We start from the raw sequence: 19,748 nt of genomic DNA, 5'->3' as shown, positions 1-19,748 counted from the left end.
AAAGGAGCATTTGCGACACCTGCGGACCTGAAAAACGGGCAAAAATCGAACCGTCAGAAAAGTGGGATTTTTTGCCTTCTTTGGGTCCTGCCAGGACCACTGATGAACGTGTGGGGGGTATTATCCACCTCCTGGACCAGAAAAATGTCTTTTTGGCACCTCAAAAAAAGGAAAATTTGTGACAGTCGCCGACCACAAAAAGGGGCGAAAATCGAACTGTCGGAAAAATTTTTTTACTTTGTCTTGCCAGGACCCCTGATGAATGTGTGGTGGGTTTTGTCCACCTCCCGGACCAGAAAAGTGTCATTTCAGCACCTCAAAAAAGGAGAATTCGTGACAGTTGCGGACCGGGCAAAAATCAAACCGTCAAAAAAGTGGGATTTTTTGCCTTCTTTAGGTCCTGTTGCGACCCCTGATGAATCTGTGGTGGGTTTTGTGCACCTCCTGGACAAGAAAAGTGTTTTTTTGGCACCTCAAAAAAAGGAGAATTCGCAACGGCTGCTGACCTGAAAAACGGGAAAAAAACGAAGCATCAGAAAAGTGGGATTTTTTGCCTTAAGGTCCAGGTCCTGCTGGTACCCTTGAATGTGTGCAAGAGCTCATTCTGGTGCTGACATTGAAATAAAGACATTGTAATACAGACCGATCTTTAAATTAGTGTTTTAACCTGTCACATAAACTCAACAACTCAACAACTGAATATATAAAATGTCACCCACTAATACAAAATAAATAAATGGGATACTATACCTTCACAATAATTGTGGAGCACAATTCTCCGAGCCTCTCTGCTCTGCCTGCTCCCTCTGCAGAGTTTTCAATCTTCCTACCCACAGGAAATGTGAACCCGAGGATTAGCTTTTCCAATTTATGAGTTAAAACCAACTATTATTTCTCCCCTTAATCATGCACTTAAAATGACAACAGAAAACATACTTAAGGAGAGGGTAGAACAGGACATTTTAGAGTGTTTTCAACAGAAACATTTATTTAAAGTAATAATAGCATATCGACAGCAGGAGTTAATCTGGCAAAAGGATGAAGGGGATAATTACAAAATATGCAAATTCCGACAGAGTTCCAGTTCCAGTTTCACTCTGAGGTAAAGACACAGTCTGAGAATAGATTAGTACGAGCAGGGAAGGATTTTGGGGGCAGTTTTGTTAACTCCATTCCCATCCTGGGAGTATCTACTGCCTGGGTTCCACGTTGTCACCAAAGCAGGGTTCACTGACACCCTTGGCTTGAATACAATCTGCGAGGAACTAACTTGCTGAGAAAATGAGTTACAATTGGGTACAACCAGCAACAAGACAAACCAACTTCAAATGTACTGCTACGCAACGCAGGGACAATTGTCCATCCAAAAATTACACGAGGAAAAATTCATTCATTCATTCATTTTCTACCGCTTATCCTCACGAGGGTCCCACTTTTCTGACTTTTCACCCATTTTTCAGGTCCGCGGCTATCGCAAATTTTCGTTTTTTGAGGTGCCAAAACAACATTTTTCTGGTCCATGAGGTGGACAAAAACCCCACACATTCATCAGGGGTCCCGGCAGGATCTAACAAAGGCAAAAAAATCCCATTTTTCTGACAGTTCGATTTTTGCCCATTTTTCAGGTCCGCGGGTGTCGCAAATTTTCGATTTTTGGAGGTGCCAAAACAACATTTTTCTGGTCCATGAGGTGGACAAAACCCACCACACATTAATCAGGGGTCCCGGCAGGACCTAACAAAGGCAAAAAATCCCACTTTTCTGACAGTTCGACTTTCGCCCGATTTTCAGGTCCGCGCGGGTGTCGCAAATTCTCCTTTTTTGAGGTGCTGAAACGACACTTTTCTGGTCTGTGAGCTCTACAAAACCCACCACACATTCATCAGGCGTCCTGGCAGGACCTAAAGAAGGCAAAAAATCCCACTTTTCTGAAGGTTAGATTTTTGCCCGTTTTTCAGGTCCGCGGGTGTCGCAAATTCTCCTTTTTTGAGGTGCCGAAATGACACTTTTCTGGGTTGTGAGCTAGACAACACCCACCACACATTCATCAGGGGTCCCGGCAGGACCTGAAGAAGGCAAAAAAAATGCCCGTTTTTCTGGTCCGCGGCTGTCGCGAATTCTCCTTTTTTTGAGTTGCTGAAAAGTACACCCTGGACTGGTCGCCAGCCAATCACAGGGCACATATAGACAAACAACCATTCACACTCACATTCATACCTATGGACAATTTGGAGTCGCCAATTAACCTAGCATGTTTTTGGAATGTGGGAGGAAACCGGAGTACCCGGAGAAAACCCACGCATGCACGGGGAGAACATACAAACTCCACACAGAGATGGCCGAGGGCGGAATTGAACTCTGGTCTCCTAGCTGTGAGGTCTACGCGCTAACCACTCGTCCGCCGTGCAGCCCAGGAGGAAAAATATGAAATGTTAAATACTGCTTGTGGAACATTTTTGTAATTAAAAGAAGTGCATTCCATATACTTTATACTTCCATATACTTGTTTTCAACATTTACCCATTTAAGTGCTTGTGACAATTATATATGTTGGGTCTCCGCAGTTGGTACATCCAGGAGTGAAATGAATTGATCGAAAACACACAAATAACTCGTCATTCATTTGATATTTTTCCATAAAAAACACAACAAAAGGCTTTCTGTGACTTTCCTCAAATCATCTCCTGTCTGCCGTTCCTTGATTCCTGTCAAGTATCCGATACAATGCTCATATTCAACATTGTTCACCGTGTTAATGGCTTGTTTCTATCCTCAAGCTGTCATCGCTGTGTTTCTCTCATTGGCAGCCAGCAGTCATCTTCAGGACTCATTTCCTGGCAGTGTTTTAGGGGCATGTACACTGATGGGATGTGGCGAGACACATTTCGTCATTACAGAGGAAAGCCAGCCATCGTAATGATTCCATTTTACACAGTCAATTTCCTTCCCTATTGAGGCACATTACTATCACACAGCGTCGGAGTATAGAGACTGTATATGGCGAGGGGCCTTTTTTTGATGGGTAGTTTCTGTTCCTTGTTTTTATTTGTCAAATCTGCAACAGAGAGCAAAGTTTTCTGTCCTGCATTCAACCCATCCTCTTAAGAAGCAGTCAGCAGCCATTATATAGAAATTCAGGTTGTTGGTCAGAATCCCTGGGGGCGTCAGGTGTGTACGGTGTCTGGCCCCAAGGATACAACAGCAGTGATTGGGATGGAAGAAGGTGACCTGGTCTAAAGCCTCGCCTAAATTTGTTTGGTTACTACAGCCAAGCGTTAAAAAGGGAGAAGTGGTTGCTATGGGAAAGACTTTGGATAAAATTGGATTTCTATAATGTGGAAGACCATAAAGCCGAGCTGCAGTCTCCGCCACAGACAAAGTAGCACAAGTCAACAAGAGCCTAAAGGCAGGCATCTGTGCTCCAATCACACAGTCTGTTCTTTTATATCACTGCCACGGAGGTTGTGTATTCGCCAGACATTGTGGGTTTTGTCGTGCTTCTGTCAACAAGTAAATCTCTAAAAGTTCTTAAGTAGTTTTATGATTTTTTTCAGTTTTTTTTTCATGCCAACAAAGACATAACTAGGTTTGATGTGGATGTTGATTCAGGAAAAATAAGTTACATGACAGAATATTGTAATTTCTCCCATTGTGATCAAATTCATAAAGAAGGGGTTGTGTTTTTTTGCTCGGCATCCTCTCAGTCTCATGTTGATGTAAAATTGGCTGCCAGAAGCTTCATATTAGCCTGCTGTTTTCATTCCAAAACCAGTTTAGATGTGTGTTTAGGGTCCAACATTGTTATGTTGGAACACACCATTGTGTCCAAAGCTTCAGCAGTCTGGCTGTTGATTTGAGGTGAATTAAGGAGGTACAGTAGGTACAGTCGTCCCTCACCATTTCCCTCCCTCACTCTATGGCGTAAATAAATTATTTGTGGTTGACAATGGCCTATTATTAGTAAAAAAATATATTGAAAGACAAGTCATAAGTAATATTTGACACTGGTCAGTAGGCATCAGTAATGTTACATTACTTGAGACATTACCTTACATTACATTAGCTTAACTCATTTGATCCTAAATATATTTACATGTTTTGAAAATCTCCAACAACAATTTTAAACGTATTTTCATTTTTTGTGATGCACTTATGCATTACCATTTCAGAGCACTTTTAAGTCCTAAAAACGCTACAAGGTGACAGAAGTGCATTTGATAAAAGCTTGGCAGGGTCATTTCAATATAAGAATCACATTAACATGGAAAAAGTGAGATAGGCGTGTAGTGTGCAGAAGGTTTTTTTTTTTTGGCGCACACAGTTCAGTATAAATGTGAAAATTGCAAGTAATTTAGGGTATCATATTGGTAAATAAATTGTTATTTTGATGCAAAACAACTCCGTTTTTGTGTTGTTTATGTTAGTATAGCGATTGAGATATTTAAGCAGTCACAAAATATTAGCGTCATAGTAGGTGCTTATCGCCATTTTTTTAGTTGGAAACTATTATTTTCCTGAAACTTACCTGTGTTATACTGTTGATTACTAATGAATAGAAAAAGGTAGAAACTATTTTGGGTTTTTTTTCTTAATTTTGGTAGGTTCCTTGTTTATATAGAACACAATCGTATGCCATGAAAGATCACTCAAAATTGTCTAAAATGGACGTTACTGTGGGGGGGGGGGGGGGGGTGGAAGGTGGGAGGCAATCTTTTGAAAAATGTCTGGGACTGACTGACTTAACATATGCTGCATGGAGTCAGACAGTCATAGATTAGCAGTTGTAGACGAGTCATATACAAGTTCTCCTCCTATTACATGTGGAAATGGTACATTTTATGGCTTCATACTTGAAACCCTTTCTTAAGTTTAGAACAAATAAATTGGAACCTAACTAGTTAGCTCGCAATGCTCTCTTATGTTCCTGCAGGGTAAGAGTTGCGCAATGTGGTGGTAGTTAAATTCACTTATCAATGTCGGGTTTGGAACCAGTTAAATGCATTAAATGAGGAACGACTGTAGTCCTCATTCATTATTCCATTCACTTGTGCACCAGAACCACTGGCAGCAAAACAGCCCCAAAGTATGATGCTACTACTGCCGTGAAATTGCAATAAAGTTGTGGTTGCGGGTGTGAACAAAAACACCTTCTTAAAAGGATGCACTTGTTTAAACATAGTTTAAATTTTTCTGTCCTCTTGGTGCATCGGAGATACATGAAGTCCTAAAAATATAGCAAAGTGATATTGACTAATGGTTTAATTCTACAAGTCACAATAAAGGTTAGTGGATGGATGATGATTCCAGTCAGAAGTCAGTAACAGAACTCATCAAGTAAAGCAATTAACTCATGTATGTTTTGTTCTATTTTATATAATAGCTACAAAAATGACTTGATTTGACTAAATATGTAGCTATTCATCCCTAATGAATGACATTGTAAGATGTGTGGCACAGCAGCTATGGAAGACAAAGTAGGTATCAGTTTGAAGCAATTTCATGCTGACACTGAAAAACGGGCAAAAAACGAACCGTCAGAAAAGTGTTTTTTTTTTTTTTCCTGCCGGGACCCCCAATGAATGTGTAGTGGGTTTTGTCCACCACCCAGACCAGAAAAGTGTCGTTTCAGCACGTCAAAAAAGGAGAATTCGCAACAGCCGCAGACTGGAGAAACGGGCGAAAATCGAAATGTCAGAAAAGTGGGATTTTTTGCCTTTATTAGGTCTTGCCGGGACCCCTGACAAATGTGTGGTGGGTTTTGTCCACCTCCCAGACCAGAAAAGTATCATTTCAGCACCTCAAAAAAGGAGAATTTGTGACAGCCGCAGATGTGCAAAATGGGCGAAAATCTAACCGTCAGAAAAGTGTTTTTTTTTGCCTTCGTTAGGTCCTTCCAGAACCTCTGATCAATGTGTGGTGGGTTTTGTCCACCTCATAGAACAGAAAAAATTCGTTTTGGCACCTCAGAAAAAGGAGAATTCACAACAGTCCTTCATGTATCTTCGATGGAAGATCCTAAAAATCCTAAAAATATTGCAAAGTGATATTGACTAATGAAATAATTCTACAAGTCACAATAAAGGTTATTTAGATGGATGATGATTTCAGTCAGAAGTCACCAGTAACAGAACTCATCAAGTAAAGCAATTAACTCATGTGTGTCTTGTTCTATTTTATATAAAAGCCATAGAAAAGACTTGTGATACATGACATGGCTTTATAAACACTTTTATTGCAAGCAATTAGTGACATCAATCTTGTCACATTATCATGAGAGAATACTCACTCACTCGCCTGTATGACCCTCATGTTCAACACCCACAGTGGCTGTGTCCTGGAATACTTCCACTTGAAACCTCATTATCATTCATAGTAGAATAGTGAAATGACTTCTAGTAGTCTTACGTAACAATTACATAAAAGGCAAGCACAAAAGAGGATCTTCTTTCATTTTACCATTTTAGTGTCAAAATGAAGTGTCTGGTGTTAAAACTCCATAGCGCTGATGTTGAAACATCATTTGGGATGAGGAGTGAAAACTGCACTTTGGTGGGAGATAATGAGATTGGAGTGTGAAGGTGTCCAGACTAAGTCTTGCTGGTGAAAGCAAATTTTAATCAGAGGCTTGTTGCAACAGCAGTGGAGCCCCCGAAGGCTCCGGGCATCACATCAGATTATAACATCGCCCCAAACAGAGGCGCCAAAATGGTCAGGCCTGAAATAACAAATAACCCTGCCAAATCGCATCATCATCCAACCCGCTACGGTCTTAATCTGCCTCATCTTCGTGCGCTGATGAAGCTAATGGAGGGAATAAGTGACATGCTCTTTCTTCGTTCGCTCAGTGTCACTCTTGTCACTTTGATGGTGGTGGTGTGGCTGTGTCGTGGAGTGATGCTTTCTACCAGGCAGCGAGTAGCATTTTTTTATAACCTGCATTAAGATTGCATTACTTGCAGTTTTTTATTACCTGCAAGGTTCTGACATTGTGGGTTATTTTGAGTTTTTCTGTTTTATTCTAACAAAAACAATCACTTGTCATGTAATTTAATTAATAAAATAGTAGTTTAATAAGTGGTGTATTGTATCATATGCTTATGAAAGTGTTTTAAATAACAGGTGCTAGAATTTTATACTTGCTAAACTTGACACCTTCTCTGTGAAGTTTAACACAGCTTCCACACTGTTATTTCTCCCCAAAAAATCCATCCATTGGATCTAATTCAATGGTTGGTGTTTGAGTTTAAATCAAATCTTAAAAAAGCTTGTTGGTTTGATGTGACGTCAGGCTGCAATTTGAAGCGATAAATGACACTGAATTAATTGGCTCTTAATTGGGAGCGGAACGAAAAAGGAGCCGAACTTCCTGTTACCAGTTGAAAACATGAGATGTAGTGTTTTGCACATATACATGGGCGACAATACAGGGTGTCATTTGCGTTGTGAATGTGATAGCTATTAGCTTTTTGGGGGGGCGAGTGCGAGAGCCTTCTCTACACATACTAGCTAAAAAAAACTAAGAAAACAATAACAGTAATAATATAAGTAATAAATTAACAAATAGCCAGTTGACGGGTCACAACCGGAACTGTTTTGGTAATGGTAATGGTTTTATTTCATTTGAACATGCATCAGATTACAATTGAATGCATCACATAATCAGTTCACAGTTCCACATGTCCAAAAGGAGTAGGAAGAAGCAAAGCTTATTAAATCCTACCCCTCCATCTGGTACTTTTACAATCAGTAACTATTGCATTTGTTCACTTCCTGCTTTCCTAATACAGTTGTTTGTTTATTATTGTAGAATTTTAATTTAATTTAATTTAATTTAATTTAATTTAATTTAATTTAATTTAATTTAATTTAATTTAATTTAATTTAATTTAATTTAATTTAATTTAATTTAATTTAATTTAATTTTATTTTATTTTATTTTATTTTTACAATGACATAATGGGTACCATAGCACCTGTCAATATAGTGATATATATAGCAAATGGTTGTCTATACGTGCCATGTGATTGGCTGGCGACCAGTCTAGGGTATACCCCACCTCTCGCCTTAAGACAGGTGGGATAGGCTCCAGCATGGACTGATGGATGGATGGGCAGGAAACTGTAAGCCAGTTTTGGCAAATGTGACTCATGGGAAATGGAGTCCCAATATAACACTGTATCAAGCCATTATTCCGAATATGAGTAAATATATAGAAAACCGACTTTTTAGCTTGTTCTCTCTCTGCTGTCCTGACACCAGAGAATATGCAGGACGAATAATTCATGCACATATCACTGCAGTAACGTGTGAGCTCAGTACTGAGAAGAGCAAGAATAGCTGATGGCAGTGAGTGACCTAGTCATGACTAAGACCTCAGCCAGATCCCAAAAGACTGCAAAACAGGCTCAATTTTTAATCTCTCCAAGCTATAAGGGAGGAGACGCCTGAGCAGTGAGGGAGGGAAGTCACTCAGCTGCTTTGTGAACTTGTTCTTGTGTTAAACCTTCTTCCTTGCATCTTACATGCACACACACACACACACAGAGACACACGTTCACACACTCTCACACTCGCTTTCATTGGCTTTTTTTTCCGAGTGCAACCTCATCTCTCTAGGTGTTTATGTTTCGATCAAAGGAGCCACAGCGGCGTGACCACAGCTTTCTGCATGACCAGCAGAGCTATGGCTGTACTCTCCACCTTTCACCTCCTTCAGAATCAGCCATGAAGAAAGCGTCAAAATGCCACTTCAACAAATACCGCATTAACGCAAATTCTTGTTTCAGCACCACTATTTTTTAATGCAAGATTAACACTAGCATGTCTTGTAGTTTGGAGAAACAGGAGCCGATATAGCTTTTATCTGGATGTGACATGTTGAAGCACACCCCAGCCAGATGGTTCTATTGACAGGAAACAGCACGGTGTGCCTACTGCGATCACAGAAGTGTTCTTCGTGCTTTCACCCGATTGTATACCACTGTATTACACTCATCAGTCCCCAGTTTGCGGTTCAAATTTCATCCGTTTGAGATAATTCATAACGCCGTCTACAGAGAACATACTAACTCCTTATTTCTAAAATCACTAATACTTAAACTTGCTGATATAGTTAATCTTCAAACAGCTAAAATAATGCATAAGGCTAAAAATAACCAATTACCTAAAGAACTACATTTGGAACACTTATATGCTAGGACTACGTTAAAAAGCCATAGCATTTCAGTATGTGGAATCAAACTATGGAATGGATTGAGTAAGACCCTCAAACAATGCACAACGATGAGCCAATTCAAGAAACAATACAAGCAGTTGATGTTTGCTAAATACAAGGATGAAGAGTCTTGAACCAGTCATGATGTGCTATACATATCACTATATTGACACTTACTATGGTACACATAATGTCATTGTATGGTCATATCATCTTGTACTTCGGTACGGGACAAAAAATTAAAAAATTAAAAATTAAAAAAAATAATAATTAAAAAAATTTAACTGTATTATGGAAAGCAGGAAGTGAACAAATGTAATAGTTACTGATCTTGAACCAGTCATGATGTGCTATACATATCACTATATTGACAGTTACAATGGTACACGTAAAATTAAAATTAAAATTAAAATTTAAAAAAAATTATATTAGGAAAGCAGGAAGTGAACAAATGAGAGGGGGTACAGGGGGGTAGATGGAGGGGTAGGATTTAATAAGCTTTGCTTCTTCCTACTCCTTTTGGACATGTGGAACTATGAACTGATTATGTGATGCATTCAATTGTAATCTGATGCATGTTCAAATGAAATAAAACCATTACCATTACCATACTCTTTGAATACGGCATATCAAAACATATACATAATAAGGCTAATTTCATATATTTTTTCATATATTTTATTTCTTTTTTATTAGCACCTTAGTCTACATCCATTCGAGATATCTCGCTTATCGCTTTCACTCTCGGTGTGAAATTAACGGGCGAGCAAAGCAACAATGAGGTAGAAATAAGACAACAGGAGAGATTGTAATGCTCATATCAGCCGACACAAGGGAAAAGCGGCTTTTAAATCGTTTAGCTTTAATTTCATTCAGGAGTGACATAATTGATTTTAATGAGATGTTTATAGAGTGAAGTGTCGGTGTTGGTAAATCATTACTGCCTGACGGGTACTTGTGAGGTTTGCACATGGGATAAGCAGTGAGGCGCGCCGTTCTACTGCCAGAATTGTTTCAGCAGGATTCATTTTCACGTTCAACCAATTCCTTGACACCTCTGAATTCATTTGGTCGCTTGCATATTCAATCCAGAAATCGCTTTGAATCCACACAAAGCAAAACGCTCCAAAACACTTTGTTGAACGGTGCATTTGATAAAGCCAAACAAGTTCCGGTATGTTTGTACTTTTACCACAAGTCTACCGCTTCACAAAATCAGTGCTGTGATTGACTGACAAGGTGTCACATTTCTATTATGAGGCCCCGACAGTATTAGGAGGTATTTTCTGGTATGAAGTGATGGCAAGTGTGATCATCACAAAGGCTTTAGCTCCTGTCCTTCATACTGACAAAAAAGACTTGCTACCAAGAAGCTGCCAATCACAGTTAACTTCTTCCACACATATTATTACTACACTGAAAAAGTGCCAAAATATAAGTAGTACATATAATGTTGGAATGGCAAGTTAGATTCATTTGCATAGAGTCATAGTCGGTTATCGGTTTAAACACACAGACACTATTTTGGTGCATGTAAATATGCTGAGCTCGATGCAGTATGGTCATCAGCATCAGCATTTAAACATAAGGCTGCAGAAAGGCTTACACATGCCAAGGAGAGTTTTTGCAAGTCCTTCCGTTCTGCTTTATGCCGAAAAAAAAGCAGTACTGTTCACATGCACATGCATATTTTCTTGTACAGTATATATTACTAATCATCACTTTCAGTCCTCTGTCCTCATTAAACTAAAAGTTATGCAAATGCTGTAAATTTTTTACCATCTACACTGATACAGTGGGCTGTCGACAGCACAAGAGGGAGAGTCGAGGCCTGCGGGCCGGATCATACACATTCCCTGTGGCTTGCAGGAACCTGGAAATCATGTACCTCATGAAGATAATTTTGTTTCTTCACCTTTTTTGGTAAATGCGTTTGTTGCTTTAATTTTGAAAGAAGGTTTGTATTGCAATTGCAACCAATTATGGATCACTTTGTTGGTAAAAACAATATAAACCGTATTTTCTGGACTATAAGTCGCACTGGAGTATGAGTCGCACAAGGCCAAAAATGCATAATTAGGTAGAAAAAAACATACATAAGTCGCACTGGAGTATAAGTCGCACAAGGCCAAAAATGCATAATTGGGTAGAAAAAAAACATACATAAGTCGCACTGGAGTATAAGTCGCACAAGGTCAAAAATACATAATTGGGTAGAAAAAAACATACATAAGTCGCACAAGGCCAAAAATGCATAATTAGGTAGAAAAAAACATACATAAGTCGCACTGGAGTATAAGTCGCACAAGGCCAAAAATGCATAATTAGGTAGAAAAAAAACATACATAAGTCGCACTGGAGTATAAGTCGCACAAGGCCAAAAATGCATAATTAGGTAGAAAAAAACATACATAAGTCGCACTGGAGTATAAGTCGCACAAGGCCAAAAATGCATAATTGGGTAGAAAAAAAACATACATAAGTCGCACTGGAGTATAAGTCGCACAAGGTCAAAAATACATAATTGGGTAGAAAAAAACATACATAAGTCGCACAAGGCCAAAAATGCATAATTAGGTAGAAAAAAACATACATAAGTCGCACTGGAGTATAAGTCGCACAAGGCCAAAAATGCATAATTAGGTAGAAAAAAACATACATAAGTGACATAAGTACACAAAAAATAAACATAAACAAAAAAGGTGTCCAGTGTTTATGTAACATAAACAGTTTTTTCATTTATAAGTCGCTCTGGAGTATAAGTCGCAGGAACGGCCAACCTATGAAAAAAAGTGTGACTTATAGTCCGGAAAATACGGTATGTACAGTTGTCCTTCGCCACATCCTGGTTCGAATTTTGCGACGCGTCAGCGAAAGTATATGCTGCTTGCAGAGTGTGACGACAGACTCGCTGCTGCTAGCACGCCGTAGTTGAAAGTGTATCAACGTCTACACTTTGCATGAAACCATACCCACAGATGTAGTTTAATGGAAGTTATAGAAGTTAATGCACCATGTTTGCTGAAATAACTTGAGCCATGTTGCTTGTTGCAGTTTTGTGACTTTGGCGCTTCGAGGGCTATGCCCCTCTCGCCATGACAGTCCACAAGGAGCATACTTGACTGGTTTGCTAACTGGTCTGGGTATGATTTTTTTTTTCTTTTTTACTGGTGGGCCAATGCTTCCCAAAACACTCGAGGGCATCATTTCCATGCAACAACCATTGCAAATTGCTCTGATTGCTTTCCGATGAAGCGAGACAAACACTAATTAGATTTTTTTTTATGTGTGTGTGTGGCACTGCGAAATAACGTTTTTTTTTTCACGTTGACTATGAGTGATGGGCAGCTTTCAGACAGATACAGAAATGTCCTTTGTTTTGACTAAATATCATATTTTCTGTATTTGAAAGAGCGATGTATGATGCAAATTCATAAAAACCAAAAGCAAAGGAAAACATATTTTTTTGAATTAATTCTAATTTATATTAGTCTGTCCGTCCACTCTTTTTATGGAATTTAGTGGACATTTCCATTCAGCCATGACACAAAGCAAAACATAACTAATTATTAATATGCTAATGCATACAGTATATACAAAGATATTACATGTAAACAAATGACTAAAGATTCATCATAAATAATGAAAATAATGCTTATATTAGCATATATTTGTATGTATACCCCACCTCTCACACAAAGACAGCTGGGATAGGCTCCAGCATGCCCGCAACATAAATCTAAATAAAGATTAGGAAGTTTGGTCAGTGTAGCTGTTGTCTAAAGCATGAAAATCTACGTATTATGATTTTTTAAATGCAATTTTGATTCAGTCAACGTGTTGATTCTATGATTTGGAACAGCCTTCTGCTGCCAGGCCACATTATGTACTCCATGTTAATGGCGGTCCCCTTCCACCCCCATCTCTCTCTCCTCCTGCAGACGGATGCTGCACTCATGTACGATGCTGTACACATGGTGGCCGTGGCTGTGCAGCAGTCTCAGCAGATCACTGTCAGCTCGTTACAGTGCAACCGACACAAGCCTTGGCGCTTTGGGAACCGCTTCATGGCCCTCATCAAAGAGGTAGATGTTTCACTACCTGCTGCCTGTTCTCTATCATATGCTTTTAGGAAAAAATAAGGTGGCTGAATGTAAAGAAAGTTGAGTAAGACTATTTTAATAAAAGCAAGACTACGAGTGGTAGTCATCTACTTTATTTTTAATGACGTGCATAAAAGAGGACAACTATACTATACTTCTATACAAACCTCCATTATTTGCTGTCTCTGAGACCGGATCTTTTCCTAAGCGTATCACAACCTAAATATCTGTGAGGATTACACAATGTTCCTACATCTGTTTTATACTCGATACACAGTGTGTATCATTTTATCTCAATAGGCTCACTGGGATGGCCTGACTGGGAGGATAACGTTCAACCAGACCAATGGCTTGAGGACAGACTTTGACCTTGATGTCATCAGCCTGAAGGAGGAAGGGCTAGAGAAGGTAACCTAGTTTATATGTGCATTCATAAATACGTGGATAAATAATCAGTACAGTGTTCCCTCACTCTATCACGGGTCATCTTTTACGGATTCGCCCACATTTTTTCAGTGCTTATTTTTTAACTACAATGTATGAACACTATGACAGGCAGAGGCTGGCCCTTTAAGAAAAGGGTCTGCTAGTCTGTCTGCATCTCGATTGGCTATAGACTATTGTCAATCAATATCCTTTGTGCCACCCTGCCGTGTCTTGCTAGCTTTCTTGCTAGCTCTCTTGCTCGCTTGCAGTCTTTGTGTGTTTGTGTAAGATTTTAAGTTGGAAAAAATGGCCTCTTACTAGCCCGGGATAGCCATAGCATCTGAAATGTACACCAGACAGGGGCTTGAGAGCTCTTCAAGTTTATTTTGCCAGACTGTGCAACAGCATTTCCCCCAGCACACACAACAGGCTTCCTCCCAAACAATTCACCTAGCCCCTTTTTACCCATGAAGGGCCAACCATAGTTCCCAATGAGAGGGTGATTCAATACGTCTAAAAGGTACCCTATTTCCATTTATAACCCCCCTCTTTTATGTTACAAAAGTCTTTCAAGAGTACCACACTGAAGTTTCACTTCCTGTATACATTTAAGCACTCGATTACACATAACAACTTAGATTACCCAACCACCCATTTAACCCCCCCCTCCTCCAGGTGACACTTGGGAGAGTCCAATCAAGGTGATCAGCCTCTGGCCTGCGCTCACATCGGCGCGCCTCCATGTTTGTGCCTCGACCAATCACCTCCAAAAAAAGGAGAAACTGATGAGAAATTAGGAACAAAACCAATGACTTTTAAATGAAAAACTAACTAACTAAAGTGACAATTAAACCACATAAATGGCAAACAAATATAATCAAAGTACTAACCAGAATATATGTGTAAATAACAAGCCAACTATATACACAAATAGAAACATGACAGTGTGCTTAGCTTCCGAGATCGGGCGTTTTCAGGGTAGTATGGCCGTAAACTCACACGTAAGCTGCAAAGTTTCGCCAACAAAACCGACAGGTTGGACTTCTGGACAAGATGAAGGAATGTAAAAGTTATGCGCTATAGGGCGCCATTATGGAATACTGTAAATTAATCTTTATTTTGAAGGAAGAGGACTGCAACCGGTATGGTGAGGGGTTTTGCGGCCCCAAAACACATCATAATTGTTAAAAAAAATGATGCTGGCTACTTTGCGGATTACTATTGCTATTTTGGGAACCTATCCCCCGCAGTAAATGAGGGAACACTGCTTGTCAGGACTTGTCAGGTTTGAGTGATAAATCCCATTTGATGATCATTTATATTTGCTCATGTGTGCTCATTTAATTGGCATATTGGCTTTGATAAATAAACTAACTCACTGTATGTTTCCTCTTTTTAGCTTTTACCCAGCAGTTTGTGAAAAAGGCAAATACCACCATATTTCATACAGATGTAAGCAGAAGACTCAAACTGAATCAATGTTTCCAAAGTTAGGAAAGATCAACACAGCAAAAATAAGGCAACGTTCCAACCCCCCGCCCCCTCCTCTGTAGCCAGAGATTTATGATGAAACCGCAACACCTCAATGAAAGCCATCTACTGCAAAATGAAAATAAATTGGATGCAGCCATCCAGGAATAAACATGAGGATAAAACTGATTTTGTGCAGAAGAATAACACGGTGAGAAAGCCGGAAGATAACTATCAATTGCACCATCAATGTTTATTTTCAAATGTTAAATGCATTAAAATATTAGAATGACCCTTAGTATTGTTGAGAACCTTCTGGACATCATTCAATACAATAAACAACAGCCATGTGTTTAATTACATCAAGCATAATTGTCTGCATTTTTATCATGTGTAAAATATGTTAAACAGAATATTAATTTTGGTTGATCACAATCGAAGTACAACTGATATTGATTAAAACATGTAATCAATCGACAGCCCTAATTACTACGACATACGCATGCAGGGGTTCAGAAACCACAGGAAGAAAGATGAAACAGGAACATTTTGTTTGCCATCATTGCATATTTGCATGAATCAGAATTAATCAGTTAATTTGGTTAATTAAAATCAGTCAATTAATTTAATCAGAATTTAATAATAAGTCTTACAGATCACTGACATATATACAGTACACATATAGTGGGATAATAATATAGCAACTTCTGATCAATCCATGCCTGTTAAACCACGCCCACTTCCGGTTTATACCCGCCCACTCCGAGTACAGATACGGATACAGATCATTTAGATGGGTGAACTGATACAAATACAGATAGCTCATCCCTACTAATAGCCATTTCCCACCACAATCAGCGTGTCTACCCAAGTAGTAGTAATCCCGCAAAAACATGTAATGACCGATTTTGTGCAAAATGCTAAAATGCTAAAGCTACTGACCATTCAGAGTGTGGGAGTGTGACCAATCACAGCGGCGTGGGCGTACCTGGAGGCAGGCTGTGGGTGGAATAAATCAAGAAGAAACATGAAATCCAAAGATATACAGCTGGAATAGGTGCAGATTATGGAAGATCTAGAAAGCTTTCTGTGCTGGTTATTGTGTGTAGCTGGAGTCCACAACTCAATACAAAGGGCCGAAAAAAATGGAACAAATTAATTGGATTTCCATAAGTTCTTATGTAAAAAATTGATTTAGTTGGACCTTCTGGAATGGATTAATGGACTAATTACATGCATAGGAAGGTCCCCAATGTAATTTTACATTGTCATATTCAAATGCTCAATTGTATCCGTATCTTGAGACTATCGCCAGAGTCCTCCAAAGATAATTTGTATATTCAGATTTTCACCAAGAAAAAAAACTTTCCAACACATTCTTTATCGATAATATACTCAAACACAAGTACAAACACTTCACACTTCAGCATCCACGTTGGCTTGAGCCTCTTAGCAGCTCTCGACCTCCGGCCTATGTGTGCCTGCACCTCCATGAATAATTTACTCTATTAATAAAAACCCCTTCAGAAGCCCTCCAGTCTCATGAAGACTGAATTAAAGAGTTGATTTACAATTACAAAGCCTATCTCAAGTTCCTGCATGTGGCATCTGAGGAGCCCTGAGAGGACTTTAGCTGATGTGGGTTGGAGTGTTTTGTGGTCTTTCCGAGTGATGCTCAGCGGAAGCAGGCAGGACGGGGCAGAGGGTTAGCAATGGGAGGAATTTATGTAGAGACATGTGGGAAACCTTACAGAGGATAGAAGATGGAAGTCCAAGAGCCACTCCGGTTTTTTCTCATGTATCTCCTTTAAATTTAAACTTTTTTTTTCAGACTAGAGCCAATAGAACAACAATGCAGATTTATTTAGCTTTTGGTTGAGATGGATAGTAGTTGCTTATGTAAAACTGACAAACTGTGAAGTATTATGTAAATTAGCTCATTGTCGTGGAACCTCTGATGTCTGACAATGTCTGCTGTTCTTTTTAAATATCTCTCCACATCGCTTAAATATCTCTATTTTTCTGATCGTGTTAAATTCCATAAATTGAAAGTCACCACTTCCTACTAGGACCCTGATTAGGATCTTCAGTATAGAAATGGACGAATGGATTATGTGCTGTAATGGGAATTACTTGTGTTTAGCCTCTTTGGAACGCGTTGCTATCAGAGAAGTAGTCCATGATCACACAATTTAAACGTTTTTCAAAGTGCATTAAGAAATAAAAACAATATATCTGGTTACATATAGCGCTAGAATCAGAATAGAGTATATGGATCAGTTCTAGAAAGTGTAAATCAAGTTTGTCTAGAAGTGAGTGTTAAGCTGTGCGTCTGCCTTTTCCATTAATTTTCCATCAGTCGTGTCACGCTTGCGCAACTCTAATTGTGCTCTGTGAGTGTGTTTATCAAGAAGGCATTCTATGAGAAGCTATTAGACTGAAAATCCACTGAGATAATAATAACCGAATCAAGACAATCAATACAGCTAGTTTATCGGAATACAAAAGGGACAAGTAAAGTCGGTTGTTTACATGTCCTGATGAATTACAAATGTTACTGATTTTGATTTTAATTCATTTGATTTCTTTTTAGATTGGCACCTGGGACCCTCCAAGTGGCCTGAATATGACAGACAGCCAGAAAGGGAAGACTACCAACGTTTCTGATTCCTTATCCAACCGAACGCTCATCATCTCGACTATACTGGTATTTGGTTTAATCAAAACATTGTAATTGAGCTGCACGGCGGACAAGTGGTTAGCACGCAGGTCACACAGATATGAGACCCGGGTTTGATTCCACTCTCGGCTATCCCTGTGTTGAGTTTCTCCCCATGCATGTGTGGGTTTTCTCCGGTTTCTCCGGTTTCCTCCCACATTCCAAAAACATGCTAGGTTAATTGGCGACTCCAAATTGTCCATAGGTATGAATGTGAGTGTGAATGGTTGTTTGTCTATATGTGCCCTGTGATTGGCTGGCGACCAGTCCAGGGTGTACCCCGCCTCTCGCCTGAAGACAGCTGGGATAGGCTCCAGCACCCCCGCGACCCTCATGAGAATAAGCGGTAGAAAATGAATGAATGAAAGACGTCATAATTCCAAACATAGGTGATAACACTCATCGATTGAAATGTGACATTCATAAGGCTTAAAGCAAAAAAAAAAAACTAAATTCAAAACACCATTAAAACTGAGAATAAATGATTGCAAACTCACAAACCTGAATAAATGCTGTAAAAAATGAGTTTACACTGGAAGGATATCAAAAGAAGTATTGTGTTCCCTCAATGCTATCTAATCTGCCCCTTATTTTTAAAGCAATTTTTAGGGATGTTGTCTAGCACTGTGGAATTGCTATTTGAGTGTGATCTTGAGTTTGATGAGAGCAGGTTCAGGCAGCGGGAATTGATTTCATGCTTTATGACCCTGCTTTCCTCCAATTAATTAAATCAGCCATATTGTGTTATTGTTGCAAGGTGCAAAGCAGGATTATTCAAGCAGTGATTTTAAGGGTGTGAATTAAGTGTACTTCAGCTTCAGCTGCCAAACTAACAGAAAGACCATTGTATACATATTTATAGTACTATATGTATATAATGATTGCATCATCATTAAAAAAAAAGTGTTAATACGATTACAGCCATCCCTCACCACTTCACACTTTGGATGTCATGCCTTTACTTTATCACTGTTCATCAAAGTATAATCTCCTAATCAATAACTCATTCTGTGTCATTGTTAAATATGACCTACTATTATTTGCCCTGGTTAGCGTTTTTTGGTTAATATCCAAACTTTTTGCAAAAACTTTGCCTTGCATTTTACTGTTTGTTTGTTATAAGACGCATTCTAAAACATACGGTTGAAGAACAGTAGTATGAGGCGGAGTGTTGAATGCAGAAGCAAATTTTATTTTCTTATTCAACATGAACTCACACTCGGAACTGCAGCAAAAGGAGAGCCCAAAGACGGCAAAAAAAATGGTTCTTCCTACTGCCTGAACTGTCAACTTTAATTGTTCCATGGTGAATTAGTAGCACTACACAGTCTGAATAAAATTTTTAAAAAAAATAACGAAAGCAAAACAGTGAATTTTGTTGAACTTTAATCTACTATTTAACAATATATTCACTGTATTTTTTATGTAATCAATCTTCCTCCAATAAAGTCCTTCATCTTCTTAATTGAACTTCTTAGCAATTTTGCCATCAAATATGCTGGGTTCCCTCTCATCATTGTCGGAGTCAGTCTCATTGTCAGGTGGCTGTGGTTGAAAATCCGTTTCTAGAACGGATTAATGATGCTAACCAAAGCACCACTGTACAATGAGGCATTCAGAAGACACATTCAAAGACTATGTGTAATATTGTTCACTGGTCAATAGGTGTCAGTAATGTTCCATTGATGAGACACAAATTACTGTACTTATATAACTTCCTGTATGATAACTGATGCTGACACATGTATCTATATTATACCTTATATGTCTTATTTTCTCTTATATACAGTAATTGACTGTATATAAGAGTAAAGGT

General features: G+C 39.0%; 1 protein-coding gene across 4 annotated transcripts in view; it reads left to right on the top strand.

Annotated features, from left to right (window-relative positions):
* Positions 1–19,748, top strand: part of grik2 (glutamate receptor, ionotropic, kainate 2) — a 134,550-nt gene that overhangs the window by 68,673 nt on the left and 46,129 nt on the right. For all 4 annotated transcript variants that reach the window (XM_058052758.1, XM_058052761.1, XM_058052759.1 and 1 more), the window contains exons 8-10: positions 13,156–13,299; positions 13,618–13,725; positions 17,807–17,920. In XM_058052758.1, coding sequence (XP_057908741.1) covers positions 13,156–13,299; positions 13,618–13,725; positions 17,807–17,920 — 366 coding nt within the window. The remainder of the gene's footprint in view (positions 1–13,155; positions 13,300–13,617; positions 13,726–17,806; positions 17,921–19,748) is intronic.

The sequence above is a fragment of the Doryrhamphus excisus genome, chromosome 17 (assembly GCF_030265055.1).
Source record: "Doryrhamphus excisus isolate RoL2022-K1 chromosome 17, RoL_Dexc_1.0, whole genome shotgun sequence".
NCBI classification, from domain to species: domain Eukaryota; kingdom Metazoa; phylum Chordata; class Actinopteri; order Syngnathiformes; family Syngnathidae; genus Doryrhamphus; species Doryrhamphus excisus.
Note: the sequence above shows the minus strand (reverse complement) of the source record. Positions and strands in the feature narration are given on the sequence as shown.